This window comes from Corvus kubaryi, unplaced genomic scaffold, assembly GCF_017639235.1.
Source record: "Corvus kubaryi isolate FWS band 111438036 unplaced genomic scaffold, C.kubaryi_AGA036_p1.0 37260, whole genome shotgun sequence".
In the NCBI taxonomy this organism is placed as follows: domain Eukaryota; kingdom Metazoa; phylum Chordata; class Aves; order Passeriformes; family Corvidae; genus Corvus; species Corvus kubaryi.
This window is the reverse complement of record NW_024581077.1, coordinates 8,418,768-8,435,252: the sequence shown is the minus strand read 5'-3', so window position 1 is coordinate 8,435,252 and position 16,485 is coordinate 8,418,768. Positions and strand designations below refer to the sequence as shown.

At 38.9% G+C, this 16,485-nt stretch overlaps 1 protein-coding gene across 3 annotated transcripts in view; it reads left to right on the top strand.

Annotated features, from left to right (window-relative positions):
* PRMT8 (protein arginine methyltransferase 8) overlaps nt 1–13,002 on the top strand; it is a 58,670-nt gene extending 45,668 nt beyond the window's left edge. For all 3 annotated transcript variants that reach the window (XM_042024309.1, XM_042024310.1, XM_042024308.1), the window contains 4 exons: nt 1,924–2,039; nt 6,587–6,737; nt 9,590–9,711; nt 11,548–13,002. In XM_042024309.1, coding sequence (XP_041880243.1) covers nt 1,924–2,039; nt 6,587–6,737; nt 9,590–9,711; nt 11,548–11,631 — 473 coding nt within the window. In that variant the 3' untranslated portion in view covers nt 11,632–13,002. The remainder of the gene's footprint in view (nt 1–1,923; nt 2,040–6,586; nt 6,738–9,589; nt 9,712–11,547) is intronic.
* The last annotated feature ends 3,483 nt before the right edge of the window (nt 13,003–16,485 follow it).

Below are 16,485 nucleotides of genomic sequence, written 5' to 3'. Positions count from 1 at the left end.
TAAAGGAATCAGGGTCATTTTGGCCTAAGATCCTTTATGGGTTCTTTCACCTTGCTTTTGAGCCCCTTCTTTTCTAGACCTTGAGTCTTTTTCTTTTCTCACAGACAATACTTCTGTTTTCAACTTATTTCTTTTTTAGTCATTTGAAAAAATGTTTCAGGTTGTTTTTTCCTCTTCTAAAATGTTGTTTACCTTGAAGACACTTTATTTTCTGATCTCACCTCTGATTTCCTTCCCCCCCTTACCTTATATACCTCTGTGTCTTCAGTTATTTCCACCTCACTACCCGTCTGTGCCACCATCTTGTCTCTCCTTTCCATTTATAAATGCTTGATGGTGTCTCCTTACATTTCAATTTTTCATCTTTTTCTGTCTTAAGGAGGAGAGAGTCTTGCCTTCATATGAGATGAGGGGCTGAGCATTTTAAAGGGCATTCAAGAACTGTTATATTGATTAAGAAATAATGCAATATGAGGTTTCTAAAAAAATCTAACTTCAGATTTTTCCAACTGAAGATTAATGCCACAGAGTACTGCTATAGTCAATTACTCTGATTTCCTGCAAAATGTAAAACATATAATTTTACTTTTTACCTCCTGTGACAGCTGTCTGCCTAATACAGATAAAGGCACATATTTCAAAGGTATCCCATGTAGGCTGAAGTACAGTAAATGATGGAGACCCCAGTAATAAATAAACAATTAATAAACTGTTTCTTCAGGGTTTCCTAGTTAGTCTTTTCTGAGTAATCACATAGAAACACATGACTTCTATAAATGTAATCTGAAGTTCGCACATGCTCATGATGCCTGAAACAAAAGTTTTGAACACCAGCTCCCCTGAAATGTTGAGAAACTCACAACCCAGTAAAGAGATAACAAAGTGGTATCAAAGAATCATTCATGCCTATATTCTTTCCAGTTTAGAAATATGCAGATTTTTCTATCATATTAGTTCTTCAGTCATACTCCTCTGGAAACCCCAGTAGCTCAAATGCTATGCTCTGAAAAAAATGAGACATTTCAAATATGCTCGCAAATGTGTTTATGAGTGAACTTTGCTTTTTGTTCAAACCGTTTTTTAAAATGCTCCCAGTATTCAGTTTAGACTTTTAGATGAAGCAGTGAATGGACCTTGACTTACATCCTTCATAAGACTAAGATTTTACTTGTTTGAAGGTTCTTCTTTTCACTTTGTTAAGCAACCTTAAAAGCAAAGCCAGTGTACTTTTCCATTTCTCAATGTTTTCATTTTGTGCAAAAAATCCTCAGCATGATAAGAAGCATCTGTTGGAACAATCAGAAGAACTATTCAAATACAGAGGATTGGCATGACTTTTAAATCTTTTCAAAGTGAACCTTTTGCTTTTCTGTCATGATATACATGCAGATTAGAACCTGCAGTCCCAACTATTGAGACACACCTGCAGTTCTACTCCTGCCAGTAATTCACTTGCTGAAACTAAAACTACTTAAATAATCACAAGAGCATGTAAACTTCTGATTGAGTGGCAATCTGTGGGGAAAAAAAAGTAAGTAAGTGTTAAGCAGGATGGATAGGAAAGGATAGCATCCCTAACAGCTATTCCCAAGACTCAGCCTGACATCAGATGATTTTGGGCAACACTCACAAGTGTCTAAAGCCACAAAAATCATTGAAAAATCTCATGTAACGGTTTTGGAGACACCCAAAAAAAAGGGTCACTTGTTCAAAGATGTACACTGAGGGCTTGTTTTGCCACAACTGCATTGTCTGTAAAGTAGCAATGATGACATGGACAACTGGAACAGGGACCAAAGAGCTAAAGGGGGCATCTGAGAATTAGGGGATGGTAGAAATTCTTTCAAAAGAAAAATGCTTTGAGAAACAAAAAATATTTTCTATTCTTACTGCTAACCTTGACAAATCCATTTGGATTGACAGGGTGGGAGAATGTGTACGGCTTTGACATGACCTGTATTAGGGATGTTGCCATGAAGGAGCCCTTGGTGGACATAGTAGATCCAAAGCAAGTGGTGACCAACGCCTGCTTAATAAAGGTTTGGTGATTCCAAATATACCTAATTATTATTATTAACTGTAGGATTATTTTGGGACCTGCTGCTTATGTTTTGCTACTATCTTTGCATGCTTTGAACCAGCTGCAGAATGCTGTCATCACAGAAACATGTAACACTATGAAGGAAAATTGTGCAGTTTTGAATTAGCCAGCACTTGCACGTTGCACATGCTCAATACTGTCCCATGACCTGAGCATGAACATTGATACCTTGATTTCTTGCGGAATTCCCAAAAGCAAGATGTTCCTTGTGTCTCTACTCGTCTGGTTACTGCAGGCTGTAACTGAAGACTCTTAAAAATTTTGCATGTGCAAATACTGGATGAAGAGAGATGTGGTATACTTAGATATGAATTTGAATTGCCCTACCTTCTCATAAATAGAGGTTGGAAATTACTGATAGCATGCTGCTGAGGAGAAGGGGTAAATGATTCTGTTTGCATTAAGAAAGTCTGAAGCATCAGTTCTGAATTGACGAGGAAATAACTAACACCAGAACATGTGATCAGAATTGGAACTCAATTTATTTGTCTAACTTCCTAATTCTTAGCCTTATGTAGAATGTTACTGTGCTCTCTCAGCCCCAACATCTGCACCCAAAGGTTAACTGGTACGCTGCTCTAGATGTAAGACAGAATGGTCACTAATCCCTGTTCACAAGATGATGTTAACAATGCAAGAACTACCTGCAGGAACACTTGAAAGCTCTAAAATTCCCTACACGTGAAGGAATCCTCCTCATGTGGGACGACTCTCATGAGCAAGGCTGTCTGCATCAATAGCAGTGGTCGTACCAGGTCCATGAATCCAAGAGTACACTCACTTATCCCAAAGAGTCAATTCTAACTTTTCCCTTTCACTTTTTGCCAGTAACAAACACAGCATTAAGTATTCCCATATGCAAAAGGGAAAGCCATGCCTCCAGTCTGCAGAACCTTTACTGAAAGCAGCAAAAAGGAACAGAAGTAGAAACTCTACATGAGTACGTATGCATGCACAGTCCATCTGCACTGAGGGGAACACAAGATGGCTGTGCCCGAAAACACCCTCAACCAGAGCAGCTTAAAATTGCATTACACACAAAAGAAACAGCTATTTAGACTCTATGAAATATGTCCAGAGAGAAAGAGATCAGGGAGCAAAATGGGTTGGCTGCTCTGGAATAAAAAGCTGCACACCCGTAATTGAAGTGCAAATCTAATGCTTTATTTAGAAGGTCTTTGAAAGTAATTTGGTTTAAGATGACAGACAAAAATTTTCAAAGTGTGTCTATTCAGGTTTTATATTTAGTTTTGACATCTTTTGTCCATAAACTGAGTGGTGCTGTTCCATCTAGAGGTACCATGGGAGCAAAGCAGGTAATAAATACACAAGCACAAAGCACCCTCCATTCCAGAATCAGTCACTAATCTCAAAAACTGATCACTAAAGAAAGAGAAAATTGTCAATGAAAAGCATGAAGGAGGGAGGTTTATGTTCAAGCTAGCAATATGGAAGCAGGAAAAACAGACTCTGCAGTTATATATTTTTTAATTTAGTTTGCTTTTTCACATGGTTTATTTATATAAAGTGCATTTCTTTCGTCCTGAAAATATTTGTGAATTCAGAGAATAATATTAGCCTAAGAAAACATTTGAGAATAAACAAAGCCATAATGTTTAATTATTTAAATGTTTTATTACAGCACTTTTGGATAGCACAGCTTGTTCATATTAGATTCACAGAGGGATTTTTAGGGTTGTATTTAACCCAAAGCCAGCTAATTTAGGGTGCCTACCAAATGAATCTGGGTTCTCTCTACATTAATCAGGGGATGGACTAGTCACTAGACACATTCCTCAGAGACCAGTCAGTCTTGTGCTTCTGCAGTTATTTCAATTCCCAATTTAGACACTCTGAATTGTTCTACAAAATCAGCAAAATAAGACATCAACTGTGCATGCTGTGTAGCCATGACACTTATCTAAAATGCTGGAGACTGGAGTAAAATTCCCTCTTTTGTACTCCTCAGAAACTGGATGTAACCCAAGTCCTGGATGCTTTAAGGAACTTCAGGCACTAGGCCACAGGTGCACTAGGGGTGGTGCATGCAGGGAATGCGGCATCCTCTCTCTTTTGAAAGCCATTCCCTTTTGCATGGTCTCTTAAATACATCTGAGGGGCACAGGAATTGTCCTGCCAAATAGGAGTCCTTGTTCAACTTCCAAACCAAATCAGCCAGGGAGAGTAGTGGGAACAAAGCGTCTTCAAACCACCAGAATCAATAACTGAACTCAGGAGAAGTGTACAGGTGTCCTACTGAGGGCCTACTGCTGTCAGTAACACTGCCAAAAAAAATGGAAAAGTTTGTTTCATACTTAGTAAAACAGTTGTGTTTTCTTCTCTGATCCAAAACCAAACAAATAAACAAGCAAACAAAAACAACCAAAACCAAAAAACAAAACAAAACAAAAAACCAAACAAAAACAAAACCAAAAAAAAACCCCAAAGAAAACGTGAAAGAACTCCACCAAACCCAGCCATCCACTGAGATTTGAATGTTTAGCATATTTCCATGCTCACAAAATCCTAGCTGACTAACCTGACTGTCTGGAAAGGAGATCAGGAAAGAGGTCCCTTGGCACTCTAGAAGCAACCTTAACTCCAGTTTGTATCATTTGTCCCCTGTGCAGTTAGCTGTAATGAGTGTTGCCATTTTAATTAAGAATATATAGTAGCCAGAGTATAATTCAAAGAGATTGCCAAAACCAGACTTGGCCATTCTCAAAATTATATTAGTTAATAAAAAAGCCCCCACATTTGTCTCATACCTTGCATTGCAAAAAAGCTATGTTTCTGTCCTTAAAAAAAGGACTGCAGAAGTGACCAACAGTTTATCCAGGACATCTGTTCAGTATTTTTGAGGAGGTTCTACTGACTAACGAAAATATTTCCTAGTGCTTTTGATTTCCCTTTACCCTGCAGAGCCAACACAGCTCAGAGAGAGGGAGCAAGTTCCCTTTTATGTACCCCACCATTAGACTTAAGTCCCAATTTCCCCACGGTGAGATCACTCAAAAGACACCAAAAACTACAGAAGTCTGCAGTCACCCACCAGTCCAGTCTAGCTTGGCAAAGCAACTTTTGCAGGCTGCCATGGAATTCTGCCAGGAGACCTCAGAAGTTCTCATTCCTACTTTTTTCTTACCTTGTTTGGAGGGGGAAAAACCAAAAACATTTTAAGGTTATCACAGCTTTAAGAGACCAATTATATGCATAGGTCACTGATAAACACTAGTGCCTCAGGGTGTCATTGCAATGCAGTAGAATAATTTTCATGATGATTAAGTTGTTCTTGAGCAGTAATGTTAACAAGGCAGGCCAAAACTATGGCTTGCTTAAATCATCTCCCTGTAAGTTTTCTAAGTCTCAGAAGCACAAATGGGGTCCATGCAAAGGCCTCAGTAACTGAAATATGGCTGCATCTTTCTATGTCTGTTTTTGCAGACTTACCTTAAATTATAGAAGGCAGTTTCTACAAGAGCCCTCTAATGGGCAGTCTAGACTCTGTTCTCCACTTCTGCAGTGCGAGTCTTAAGAAATGCTGGTAAGGTCAGAGACGTGATTCCTGACTTCAGCTGGTAGAGTAGAGAATATTTGGATTTCTGCCTACAAAAATTCTGTTTCCCTATAGGCATGAGCAATAGGGGTATGAGAATGAGCAGTGAGGGTACCAGAAAGTGCACAGGAAGCATTCCCCACAGAACAGTACTTCAGACTTACCATCCTCCCTATCATGACTACACGTTTTGGAAACAACCCAGAGAAAAGCAGTACCTTGCTGGGAGAATCAGATCCATGTGAAAAACACACTCCAAGCCTTGGACAGTGAGATTTAAATATTGATGGAAATAAGCAATCTTGAAGACTACATCATTGCTTCCAACTACTGCAATCAAGCCATAGTATGATTTACATGGTTTGCTTCTGTCTTGCTCAAGAGTAAGATCCCTGTGCTCACTGTTGGGACTGACATAGGACTAGAAAGCATCAAAAAGCAGGCCACTCTCATGCCTCAAATGTTTTGACTGCTTGACACAGTCAAATCACTTTCCTTTCCAGAGATGCACAAACAAATACGTTTGTTTTTATTAAAAATCCAACTCTGGCATCTGTCCTCATGCTGACAGTCCCTGATGATAAAAGGTTTTTGAACTGGGACCTGTATCTATCAACATCTATCATGCCTGTATTTGTCAAAGCACCTTTTTACCTTGATTTTCTCCAGCTTCTAGAGTCCCTCCCTGCCATTCCCAAGAACACACACTCTTCAGTGAGTGTCCTCTCTGTCAGCTTAGTCAGATAACTGGATCATTTGCTCATGATTTGATAGATTAGAATGTACCTCTGATTTCTTATGGTGTTAAAAGGCTGTCAGTCATCTTTGTGTCTGATCATTAAATGAAATACTAAAGTACATCACTTAACACTTACCTGAGAGTCACAGACATCTGCGTCTAAATGTCTTTTTCTTTCTCCTCAAAACAGGAAGTAGACATTTATACAGTGAAGACTGAAGAATTGGAATTTACTTCTGCATTCTGCCTCCAAATTCAGCGTAATGATTACATTCATGCCTTGGTCACCTATTTTAATATTGAATTTACGAAGTGCCACAAGAAGATGGGATTTTCTACAGGTAATCTGTATTTCTTTTGATTTCCTTTCTGTTGCTATTAGTCTATCAGTGCTGCTGATTAGATGGTACAGGAAGGTTTAATGTACCACCACGTTTGAATTTCAGTGATAAAAACCATTGTAATTTTGGGGGTGATAAGCAGGATGGGAAAAGGACAACTGCTTATAGGAATTCTGTGGAAACAGAGGCAGAGTTTCACAATGGCTATCAACCTTAGAGCTCAGCAGGAATTTATGTTCCCCACCAGTTTTAGCAAAATCCTGAGTCAAATTTCTCAGATTAGACAGGGAATTATCGGCTCAGTGAGAGATAGAAGCTCTGCATCCTAGTTTTCCCCAAATCCAAAACTCAACAAAGCTCTGGCTTGCCCCAGAGTCTAGAAAAAAACTATCATTTTTTCCAAGCTATAAAAATACCCTTAGTGATTATGTGAATCGTCTCTAACAACCCAGCTGGGAAACTCTAACTTGCCTTGGTGACCAAATATTTAAAGGAATAACTCCATTCCCTTAAGGCATTGTTTACAAGACTGAATAAACCAGAGAGTGTTGCAATTGCCTGTCCTCACTGCCAACTTGTACAGCCTCCTGTCTCAACAGGAGCAGTCAGTCCACGAGGATTGCAAAGCTTGCAGTTGTAGCAGACAGGTATTACCAAATACCCATCTTCCAAGAAATTTTAAAATATCCATTATCAGTAGATGCCTTTTCAGGTGCAGTCTTTGCTTCAGTACATACAGGTGAGACAGCCAGTCATGCCTGTCAATTTTTTTTTGCATTTGCTTCATTACAGGTACCTAAAGATATAATAACAGAAAATGGGCCTGCATGCACAGCAAAGAAATTGGCTGATTTTCTAGTGGATTGGAGAGTTCAGCACACTTTTGGTGTTCCTTACTCTCCCACCAGTCAAGCCATTGTTGAAAGAACACATCACTCTTTAAAACATTTTCTAGATCAGCAAAAGGGAGGGTTAGCACAGGCAACACTGCAGATGAGATTAAGTAAAGCTCTGTATGTCTTTAATTTTTTAAACAGCTCTTTTGCAGAGCCTGATCCACCAATCTTCAGACATTTCTCTAACAGTACAAGAGCAAAGTTAAAAGAAAATCCTCCAGTGTTAATTAGAAACCCAGAAACCTCATCCTGTAAAAACCTCATCCTGTAGACAGCCTGCATGTAGACAGGAGGTTGAAGGAAGAGTTTCTCTGCCTCTGTTTAATTTATCATGGTAAGGTAGGGCCAGAAGAAATTACTCCATAAAAAGGTCGTTTGGCCATCTGCTGCTGAAGGTCACCACTGTCTAGAAGACTGGTGTAGATTCTCACCTGGTGTCTGTTGGCAAAGCTCTAGTGAATTCAGTAAAATAACCAGTTTGTAGGACATGACAAAGTGCCACTTCATTGATGTGTTATTTCTTAAATGATGAATAAGTGTGTAATTTGGGGTGGACTTGGAGACTTGGGCCTGTATTACACTCACCCCTACCCTGTTCATGGGGCACAAGTTTCCAGTTATGTCAGGCTTTTCTAGGGAAGATGGCTTTGCACAGGGGCATGTGCACATGTACGTGGGTGTGTACAAGGCAGCAGTTACGATTGAGAATATAAATTCAATTTCATTTTGGTCTAACATGTTTTCAGTTAGAAATTTTATGCAGCCATGTCCAAATAGCAAACAGTCTGGATCTGAACTCCTTCAAGAAGATATCTCATTAAACAATTGAAATTAACAGTCATTAAAACTGTCTGGACACATAGACAGAAATTAGCTGGTACAATCCTTTTCCTTTCAAAGATACCAGTTTGCCAGCACAGTTTATGAAAAAAAGTTGGTTTATATCGGTCTTCTGATTCTAGAATTTTAGAAAACAGTTAAAAATTCCTGTCCTGCCAGTTTTTTTAAAAAGCATCAGTATTTGTCCAGTCACAACGAATTTTCATGGCTAAATATTTTTTTTTAAATGTTGACATTGAAATGAAATAAGATCATTATTTTATTAAACACTGTTAATTATGATACAATACAGTGACCTCATGTGACTGGGGAATACAAACAGAAGAAAAATAAATTTATCAGAGGCTTTTTTTGCCAGGCTAGGAAGTCTCTGTGCTTGTACAGCTATTCTTAGGTTCCTAGATCCTCTTGACTGCAAGAGTGGTAGGAACCAGAAGTGACCAATACAGGTTCATTAGGCATTGCTCAAAGATTGGCATTTAAATCAGAAATAAAATCAAATAAGTAAATTAAAAGCCTGAAATTGATTCTGCTACGCAAGACTAGAAATTAATTTAGACCAGTTTCCATCTCTGGAAAATTGCCCAACATGCCTTTTAAAAGTCCCAAAACAGATCAAGGTGCAAGTGCCCTTTCATCAGCTCTATCCTCCTGGAAACTATAAAATCTGCTGTTTTGGAATCACTAGTCAAATGTTTCATCTGTGAAATTGTGATTAATAGTTTTTGATGAACCTTTCCTTCATGCTTCTGTATAACTTTTTTTTTAACTAATTTAGGCTTCTGAAATTCAAAGCACTTAGTGGTAAAGATCTTCCCAATTTGAACACGTGTGGGTTGAAAGGAGAGCATTAAAAAAGTGCCTATTTTGCCCTGTAACCCATTTTGCAGAATCCTTCTTGCTGGGTGTGATTCACATCTGGCATATTCCAGTAAAAATTAGAAGACAACCCACTGACACTCAGCAGAATTGTTCTGTTGTGAAGTATGTTTGCTAATATAGTACATAAAGCATTCTATGAGAAGAAACGGTTTTTCCCAATTGTTCCCAAGTCATAATTTGATTTTCAAGGCATGTAGGAATTTTCAATAAGTGATATCCATACATATTTTTTAGCACCTGATGCTCCTTATACTCACTGGAAGCAAACTGTCTTCTACTTGGAGGACTATTTAACTGTGAGACGAGGAGAAGAAATTTATGGGACTATATCCATGAAACCAAATGCAAAAAATGTGGTAAGTCAGCATCCCTGATCCTAATTCCACCTCTATTGATCACAAACTACAATCAGCAATAAAGAAAATGAATAGGACTAAAACAGTGAGCATGCTAAAGGCATTCATGTTTATTAGTAAGAGCTCCAGCCACAGCTTCACCAAAGCTGATGAGAGCAATGATAAAGCAGTGCTAATGTTACAGAAGTCAACCTGCAAAGCAGGCTGGCATGGGAAAGCAGAAACAATTCAAATACATCACCGAGTCAGCTGCCCTCTGCAATCAGCTTGACTGATTTTTGTGATGCAAGCAGGCAAGGGGCTCTTCACACTGTCACTGAAATCAGTACAAAGATCCCTTCTGCCAGCACAGGATGATCAAGTGTAAGTACTTCAGTTCCACATCTATGGGCACTGAGTGATTTGCCACTCAGTGCCCAAGAACAGTCCAACAGGAGATTAAGTAACACATTTCAGAGGAATGCTTGTATTGAGCATGCTTGAGTTGAACTCACTGATCAAATCTACTCGAGCTCACTAATTGAGTGATAGGGTTGTTTAAAAATTGTGCCTTTCCATAGAAAATACAGATGCTTTATTTAAGACTACAGCTAAAGCATGATGGATATCACACAACCATGACTGCTGAAAACTTCCTCAGTTTCTCTGCTGTGGGCTAAATCCCCCTGTATCAGTTATTCAGTGCTTCTTTTAACTTGTAAGGAGACTGTGAGACATGGTCTGATGGACAACCCATGGCTGAATAGAATAAGACATGAGAAGTATGGCTTCTGAGAGAAACACTGGCACCATTTTCTGCCAAAAACCTTGAGTAGTATCTCTTCATTTTCTATTACAGTAAACAGCAGTTAAAATAACCTGGTTATCCATCTATGCAGCTGTTGTAATTATTGAAAAATTACATTTGTTAACTGCAACAAATCTTAACATTTCATTGTCTTCTCTTTTTGCATTGATTTTCCATTTTCCTACCAAACACAGATTGGATATTATTTTCATAGTGCTGTTGATACAGGGGGAGAAATAAACACAAAAATAACTTGGCATTAAAACAAACACATTCACCCCTGAAGCTACTTGCTGCGAGAGGAAAATAATCTGTTTCCCACCCTTGTGTTGTCCTAGGGGGACTGGAATAGGTTTTTTTGGGTTAAATGTATCAATTTTCTTTGAGGGAAAAATTAATAAAATATCTCAGATTTGTTCACACAGCAGTTAGCACCTGAATGCAGATTTAGGTGCTATAATTAATGTGCTCTTGATAGCTGTCATGAGAGAGAAACCACCTTGGTTCAAAAGGATTTGCTCATGCTTTGTTCTTCTGAAACACAAAGTTTTTGAAAAGTTTGCATAGACACAACTTCCTTCTGTAGGGCTGTGTAGTGCCTCTTCCCTGAAAACGTGTCATTACAAGATAAAAAATTACTAAGGGCTTCTGTACAATGGGAAGTTTACCAGATATATTCTGGAATAACCCCTAGTGGGAAAGCCCTTTAGCCTAAATTAAGAGCATCTCAATGGGGGATACCCTTCAAAAATTTTCCTAGGATACGTATGATAACAGCATTTCAGAAGCTTCCTGGGAGTAACTAGGACACTGAATCCACCTCAGGAAGAGTATAGAAATACGACCTAGGCACGGATTGTATGGTGAATGCTATTACACATCTTACAGCCTGCTTTCTCAGTGTCAGCACCAATTAAAAACAGAGGAAGTTAGAAACCACCGCAGGAATCTCTTGAATCTGCTGGTCTTTTCAACCCAAGCAATGATAACTGCATTAATACACTAAACTTACGGTCTTACTTACATGTTACATTTAAATCTTTTTACAGCGTGACCTGGATTTCACAGTAGACTTGGATTTTAAAGGACAGCTATGTGAAATGTCAGTATCTAATGACTACAAAATGCGTTAGCAAGAAACCTTTCAGAGAGATGAAAAGGAGAATTTTATCAAGTCTTGAACTGCTGAGCTTCAAGCTAGGAACAACTGTTCACAAGATTATTATATTAAATACTAGAATGTTTACTCTGATGGAGGGTGGTAACCTGATCTTTCTTGCAGATAGTACAGGGGGCTGGGATCCCACTGTGAATGTACAGTATACAGAACTGTAGCTTTTGTTAAACATAGGAAAAAAAATAAGCAACAGTCTTGAGTGTTCTGGTTAACTTTAGGATGGCAGAAGATGCATATACAAATTGTATTACTTACTGTGAATTTCTGGTTCTTCCAAGCTTTGCATGTTAAAGATGATTAGGGCAGTTTTCTCACTATGAAAGACTACTACAGCACATTACTGTGATAGTATTACTGGACTTATATTCAATATAAATGAATATATATATTGTACATGAGAAAAAAAGAACTCATTTCATAATAGGAATTTGTTTTGTGATTATTTAATTCTCATTATGCAGTTATGGAAAGAGAATGATGTTACCTCTGGCACTACTCTAGGCAGTGATATATTCCATCAACTGTCCAATGTTATAGCTTTGGTAAATATTCCATGCAAAGTGTAGATAAGAGCTGGGCATTTACAGGAAGTTCAACAACTATATTTTTGAATGTCCTCTGAAAATGTGGACCATTCGTTTTGAAATTCACCTTCACAACTGGATGTCTGTTCAGAGCTTTTAAAAACATTAGCTTTTTATCCTTGAAAATATTCTGTGGTGAGTTTTTATAGCTGGATTTTGCATGAGACTTTCAGAAATCAGACACCTAGTATTTAAATGTGATGAATGCAAAGTCTCTGAAATGGTGGATAATTCATGCTTCTTGGCCATGCCATATTTCAGTTCTTTGCAAAATTCTTAATACAAAATAATTTTAAAAAAATAGGAATTAGTGTTACCTTTTGGTGATGTTTTAGATAAGTTTTAAATTGCAAATACTATTCTCAAGAGTGCAGTAATTTGCAGGAGCAAGTTAATGTCTTTAAAAAAAAATGTCGATGGCTTCTGATACTACTAAGATGTCTGTAGCTTTCCCATCCCCTTGAGCCCCTTGTTTTTCTTACAAAATCTCCTGCTTATTGTTAAAATATTAAGTGCTTACAATTCCTCATATGTATGTATCAGGTCTTTTTACTATATGAATGTGGGCCATTTAATCACATGTAATTCATCAACTACTGCATCACCAGTCCTATCTACACATTTTCCAGTCCGTCTGGCATTAGGCACTAAATCATGTTCTATCTTGTACTGGATAAGATTGACTAGTTTTTTGCCTAAAAATATTTTTAATCACCTGCAAATAAAGCATACTTGAAGATGTATTTTGCCAGTATTTGTCAACTTCTCACTTTTTAGAAACCTATTTCTATTGATTTTCCCTCCACAGAAACTGTACAGTGCCTCCATTTTCTTATGGTCTAAAGAACATGGTCTAGGGATTGTATCACATGGTATCTATGTAGAGTGAAATTAAACTGTAATTCAGCAGTAAAAGATACTGTTTTCAATTTAGTTCATCATCGTTGTTTTAAAGCACTTTTCTTTCATATTTTTGGAGTGTGGATGAACAACTTTCCTCACAAATTCGAGTTTATCTGTCAAATATTGCTGTCATTTTCAGGAAATGAGTTCAGCTACTCTCAGTAATGGACTGGAACAAAACCCTCTGCAAGTTCCTTTCTAGTAACACTTTTGTGATTCTAGGAATTTAAGGTAAGGAATTCTACCAGATTTTTTTCTCAGGCCCTCCATTTATATAAATCTACTCAAACGATGTTTTCATCTTCTTCTTTGCCACTAATCACTGAGCTGACTATTACTGAAAGAGGAAAGACTCTTGCTTTGCTTAAATTATACTTTGAAAGCACTTCAAACCATCCACTTCTCTAGACCACTGCATAAATATTTAATAACTTTAATATTAAAAGAATAACAAAGAAGGGAAAAAAATCTCATATCTTGTTTAAAATAAGCAAACAAAAAAAAAGACAAATGAGGAAAAAAAAGAAAAAAAAAAGAAAAAAAAAAGAAAAAAAAATATTCCAAAGAGTCTTTACTGAGAATGTGTCATTTTTGCCTGACAGAAAGCACAGGTCAAGAAGCAGCAAAAAAACCCCACTAGATCAGAACAGCTCATTAACCAATTTGAGAAGTATTTAAGCACTGCTGTCCACTGTCTGCCCTTTCTGCCTCATCTTTCAACTACTGACAGTGAAGTGTTGGTCTCTCTTCAATAGTGGCCCCTTTGCCTTAGTACTTGAAGCGCCCGTTCACTTTAGTGTTGCAAGATTAAATCCTGACTGATATTATTAATGGCACAGTTCTGAGATGGCCACCACACCTCAGGCACTTTCTGTCCTGGAAAATTAGTTTGTGCTTTTCTTCACATCAAAAAAACCATCATGTATTTCTCCATCACAAAAAGAACTGAGAGTGCCTACTGCAGAGCTGAGTGTCTTCATGTCACAGTGATCAAAAAGCAAATTCAGGCTTCCAAAGCCATTAAAGCTGTTACCTACCAACAAGGCTTTGAAAGCACCAGTGAGTTCGGCACACAGAGGATCAGTTAGGTCAGCATTAGTGAAACAGGTATGCAAAGATCTTGCAGGTCAGGTGTAATCAGCTAGAAGGCTTTCCTCAGCAATCCACCAAGTCCGGGTAACTACCACAGAGCTTCATTTTCTCAAGGCTCGAATAAGGTCTCTCTCCAGGACTGAACCAAAGCCACTGATTTTCAAAACTTTGCATTAAAATATAATGACAAAATGACTGTTGAGAGCTGAAACAGACACATGTTTAAAACGTTTAATTCCCTTCCCACAGACAGGAGAAGAAGATAATGAGCTAAGGTCAGAGCATGAGAAAGAAACTGAAATACAGTATTTACACAAAAGACTGTCCCTGATGAGTAACACAGCGCTGGAGAAAAGAGAAAGCAGGTCTCTTCTGCCTTGACTCTGATCTTAAGGCAAAAGTATTAAGACTCTTCTCAGGGATTGTTCTGTCACTTGAAACAAAAAGGAGCATCCAAAAAGAGCTACAATCTGAGCATGCTTCTGAAAGGCACAGTGGGCAATTCACACTTGCAGTGCTTGATAGGATTAAGAAAGGAGTCTGCAGTGTTAGGGGGCCACTCTGTATTCCCAAGGTTCTCTAAGGAACAGTGTAGTATTGCTCTATTCTCATAAGCATTTCTTACTTCCAGCACCAAGTAGCCCTTGCCAGATGTCCTTAGTTTCAGGTTTGGGTTTTGCAGGGGTTGTTCTGGGGACCTTTCTGTGTGCAGAATTAGGGGTTTACAGCCTTTTTCTACTGTCTTAGACTTCTAATAGGAGTTGAAACTGTCCAGAATATGAACAAGAATATAACCCAAGGCAGTAATATTTGCCCAGTAATACCTAAGGCATGTTTTTACCGCAGAGCTAATTTGAAGAACCTTCTCAGAGATCATTTCTTACAGGATTTGTTTTAAACTTAATATTAATTCAGAAATTAATTTAGCACATACAGATTTGATTATAGATAACTTCATTCACTTAGAAGGTAAGTTTATAAAGGATACATGGTATTCTATGTATCTAATGAAGAATAAATCCCTGCTTTAAGACAATTAGAAAGAACAAGGCTGACCTGCTGAAAAGCAGTTCTTCAGAGAAGGACCTGGGGGTGCTGGTGGACAATAAGCTGCCCATGAGCCAGCAGTGTGTCCTGGTGGCCAAGAAGGCTAATGGTGTCCTGGGGTTGCATAGGAAGAACATTGCCAGCAGGTTGAAGGAGGTGATCCTGCCCCTGCAGTCAGCCCTGGTGAGGTGCATCTGGGGTGCTGTGTCCAGTTCTGGGCTCCTCAGACCAAGAGAGACATGGAGCTCCTGGGGCAGGTCCAGCAGAGGGGAGTGAGGATGACTGGGGGACTGGAGCATTTCTCTTGTGAGGAAAGGCTGAGGGAGCTGGGCCTGTTCAGCCTCGAGAAGACTGAGAGGGGACCTTATCAATGTCTGTAAGTACCTTAAGAGAGTGCCAAGAGAATGGGTCCAGACTCTTCTCAGTGGTGCCGATCAATAGGACGAGGCAGTGGGCAGAAACTGATGCTCAGGAAGTTCTACATGAGCCTGTCACTTGGTTTGTTCAGCCTAGAGGAGATTGAGGGGAGACCTCATTGTGGTCTTCAGCATCGTCAGGAGGAGAAGTGAGGGGAAAGTACTGACCTTTGCATCCTTGCAGCCAGTGGCAGGACTGAAGGAAGATGAGTCAGGGAGGTTTAGGTTGGATATCAGGAAAAGGTTTTTCATGCAGAGGGTGGCTGAGCACTGGAACAGGCTCCCCAGGGCAGTGGTTACAGCACCAAGCCTGACAGAGTTCAGGAAGCGTTTGGAAAACACTCTCAGGCACATGGTGTGACTCTTGGAGTGTCCTGTGCAGGGCCAGGAGTTGGACTCAATGATCCTGATGTATTGACAGCATATTCTATGATTCTATGAGGAAGAACTTTACTGTGTGGATGACCAAGCACTGGAACAGATGGGCCAGAGAGGTTCTGGAATCTCCTTCCCTGGAAATATTAAAAAATCTCTTGGCAACTAATCCTGAGTAATGTATTCTAAGGGACCCTGCTTGAGCAGGGGGTTAGACTACATGGCCCCCAGTGGTGCTTTCCAAACCTAACCATTCTGGGATTCTTTGATTTCCAAGAACAGAGACTCCCCAGCCTCTCTGGGCAGCTGTTCCAGGGCTACACTAATCTCACAGGGACACTTAATGTTCAACTGGAATTTCTCATGTTTTAACTTGAGACTGTTGGTTCTTGT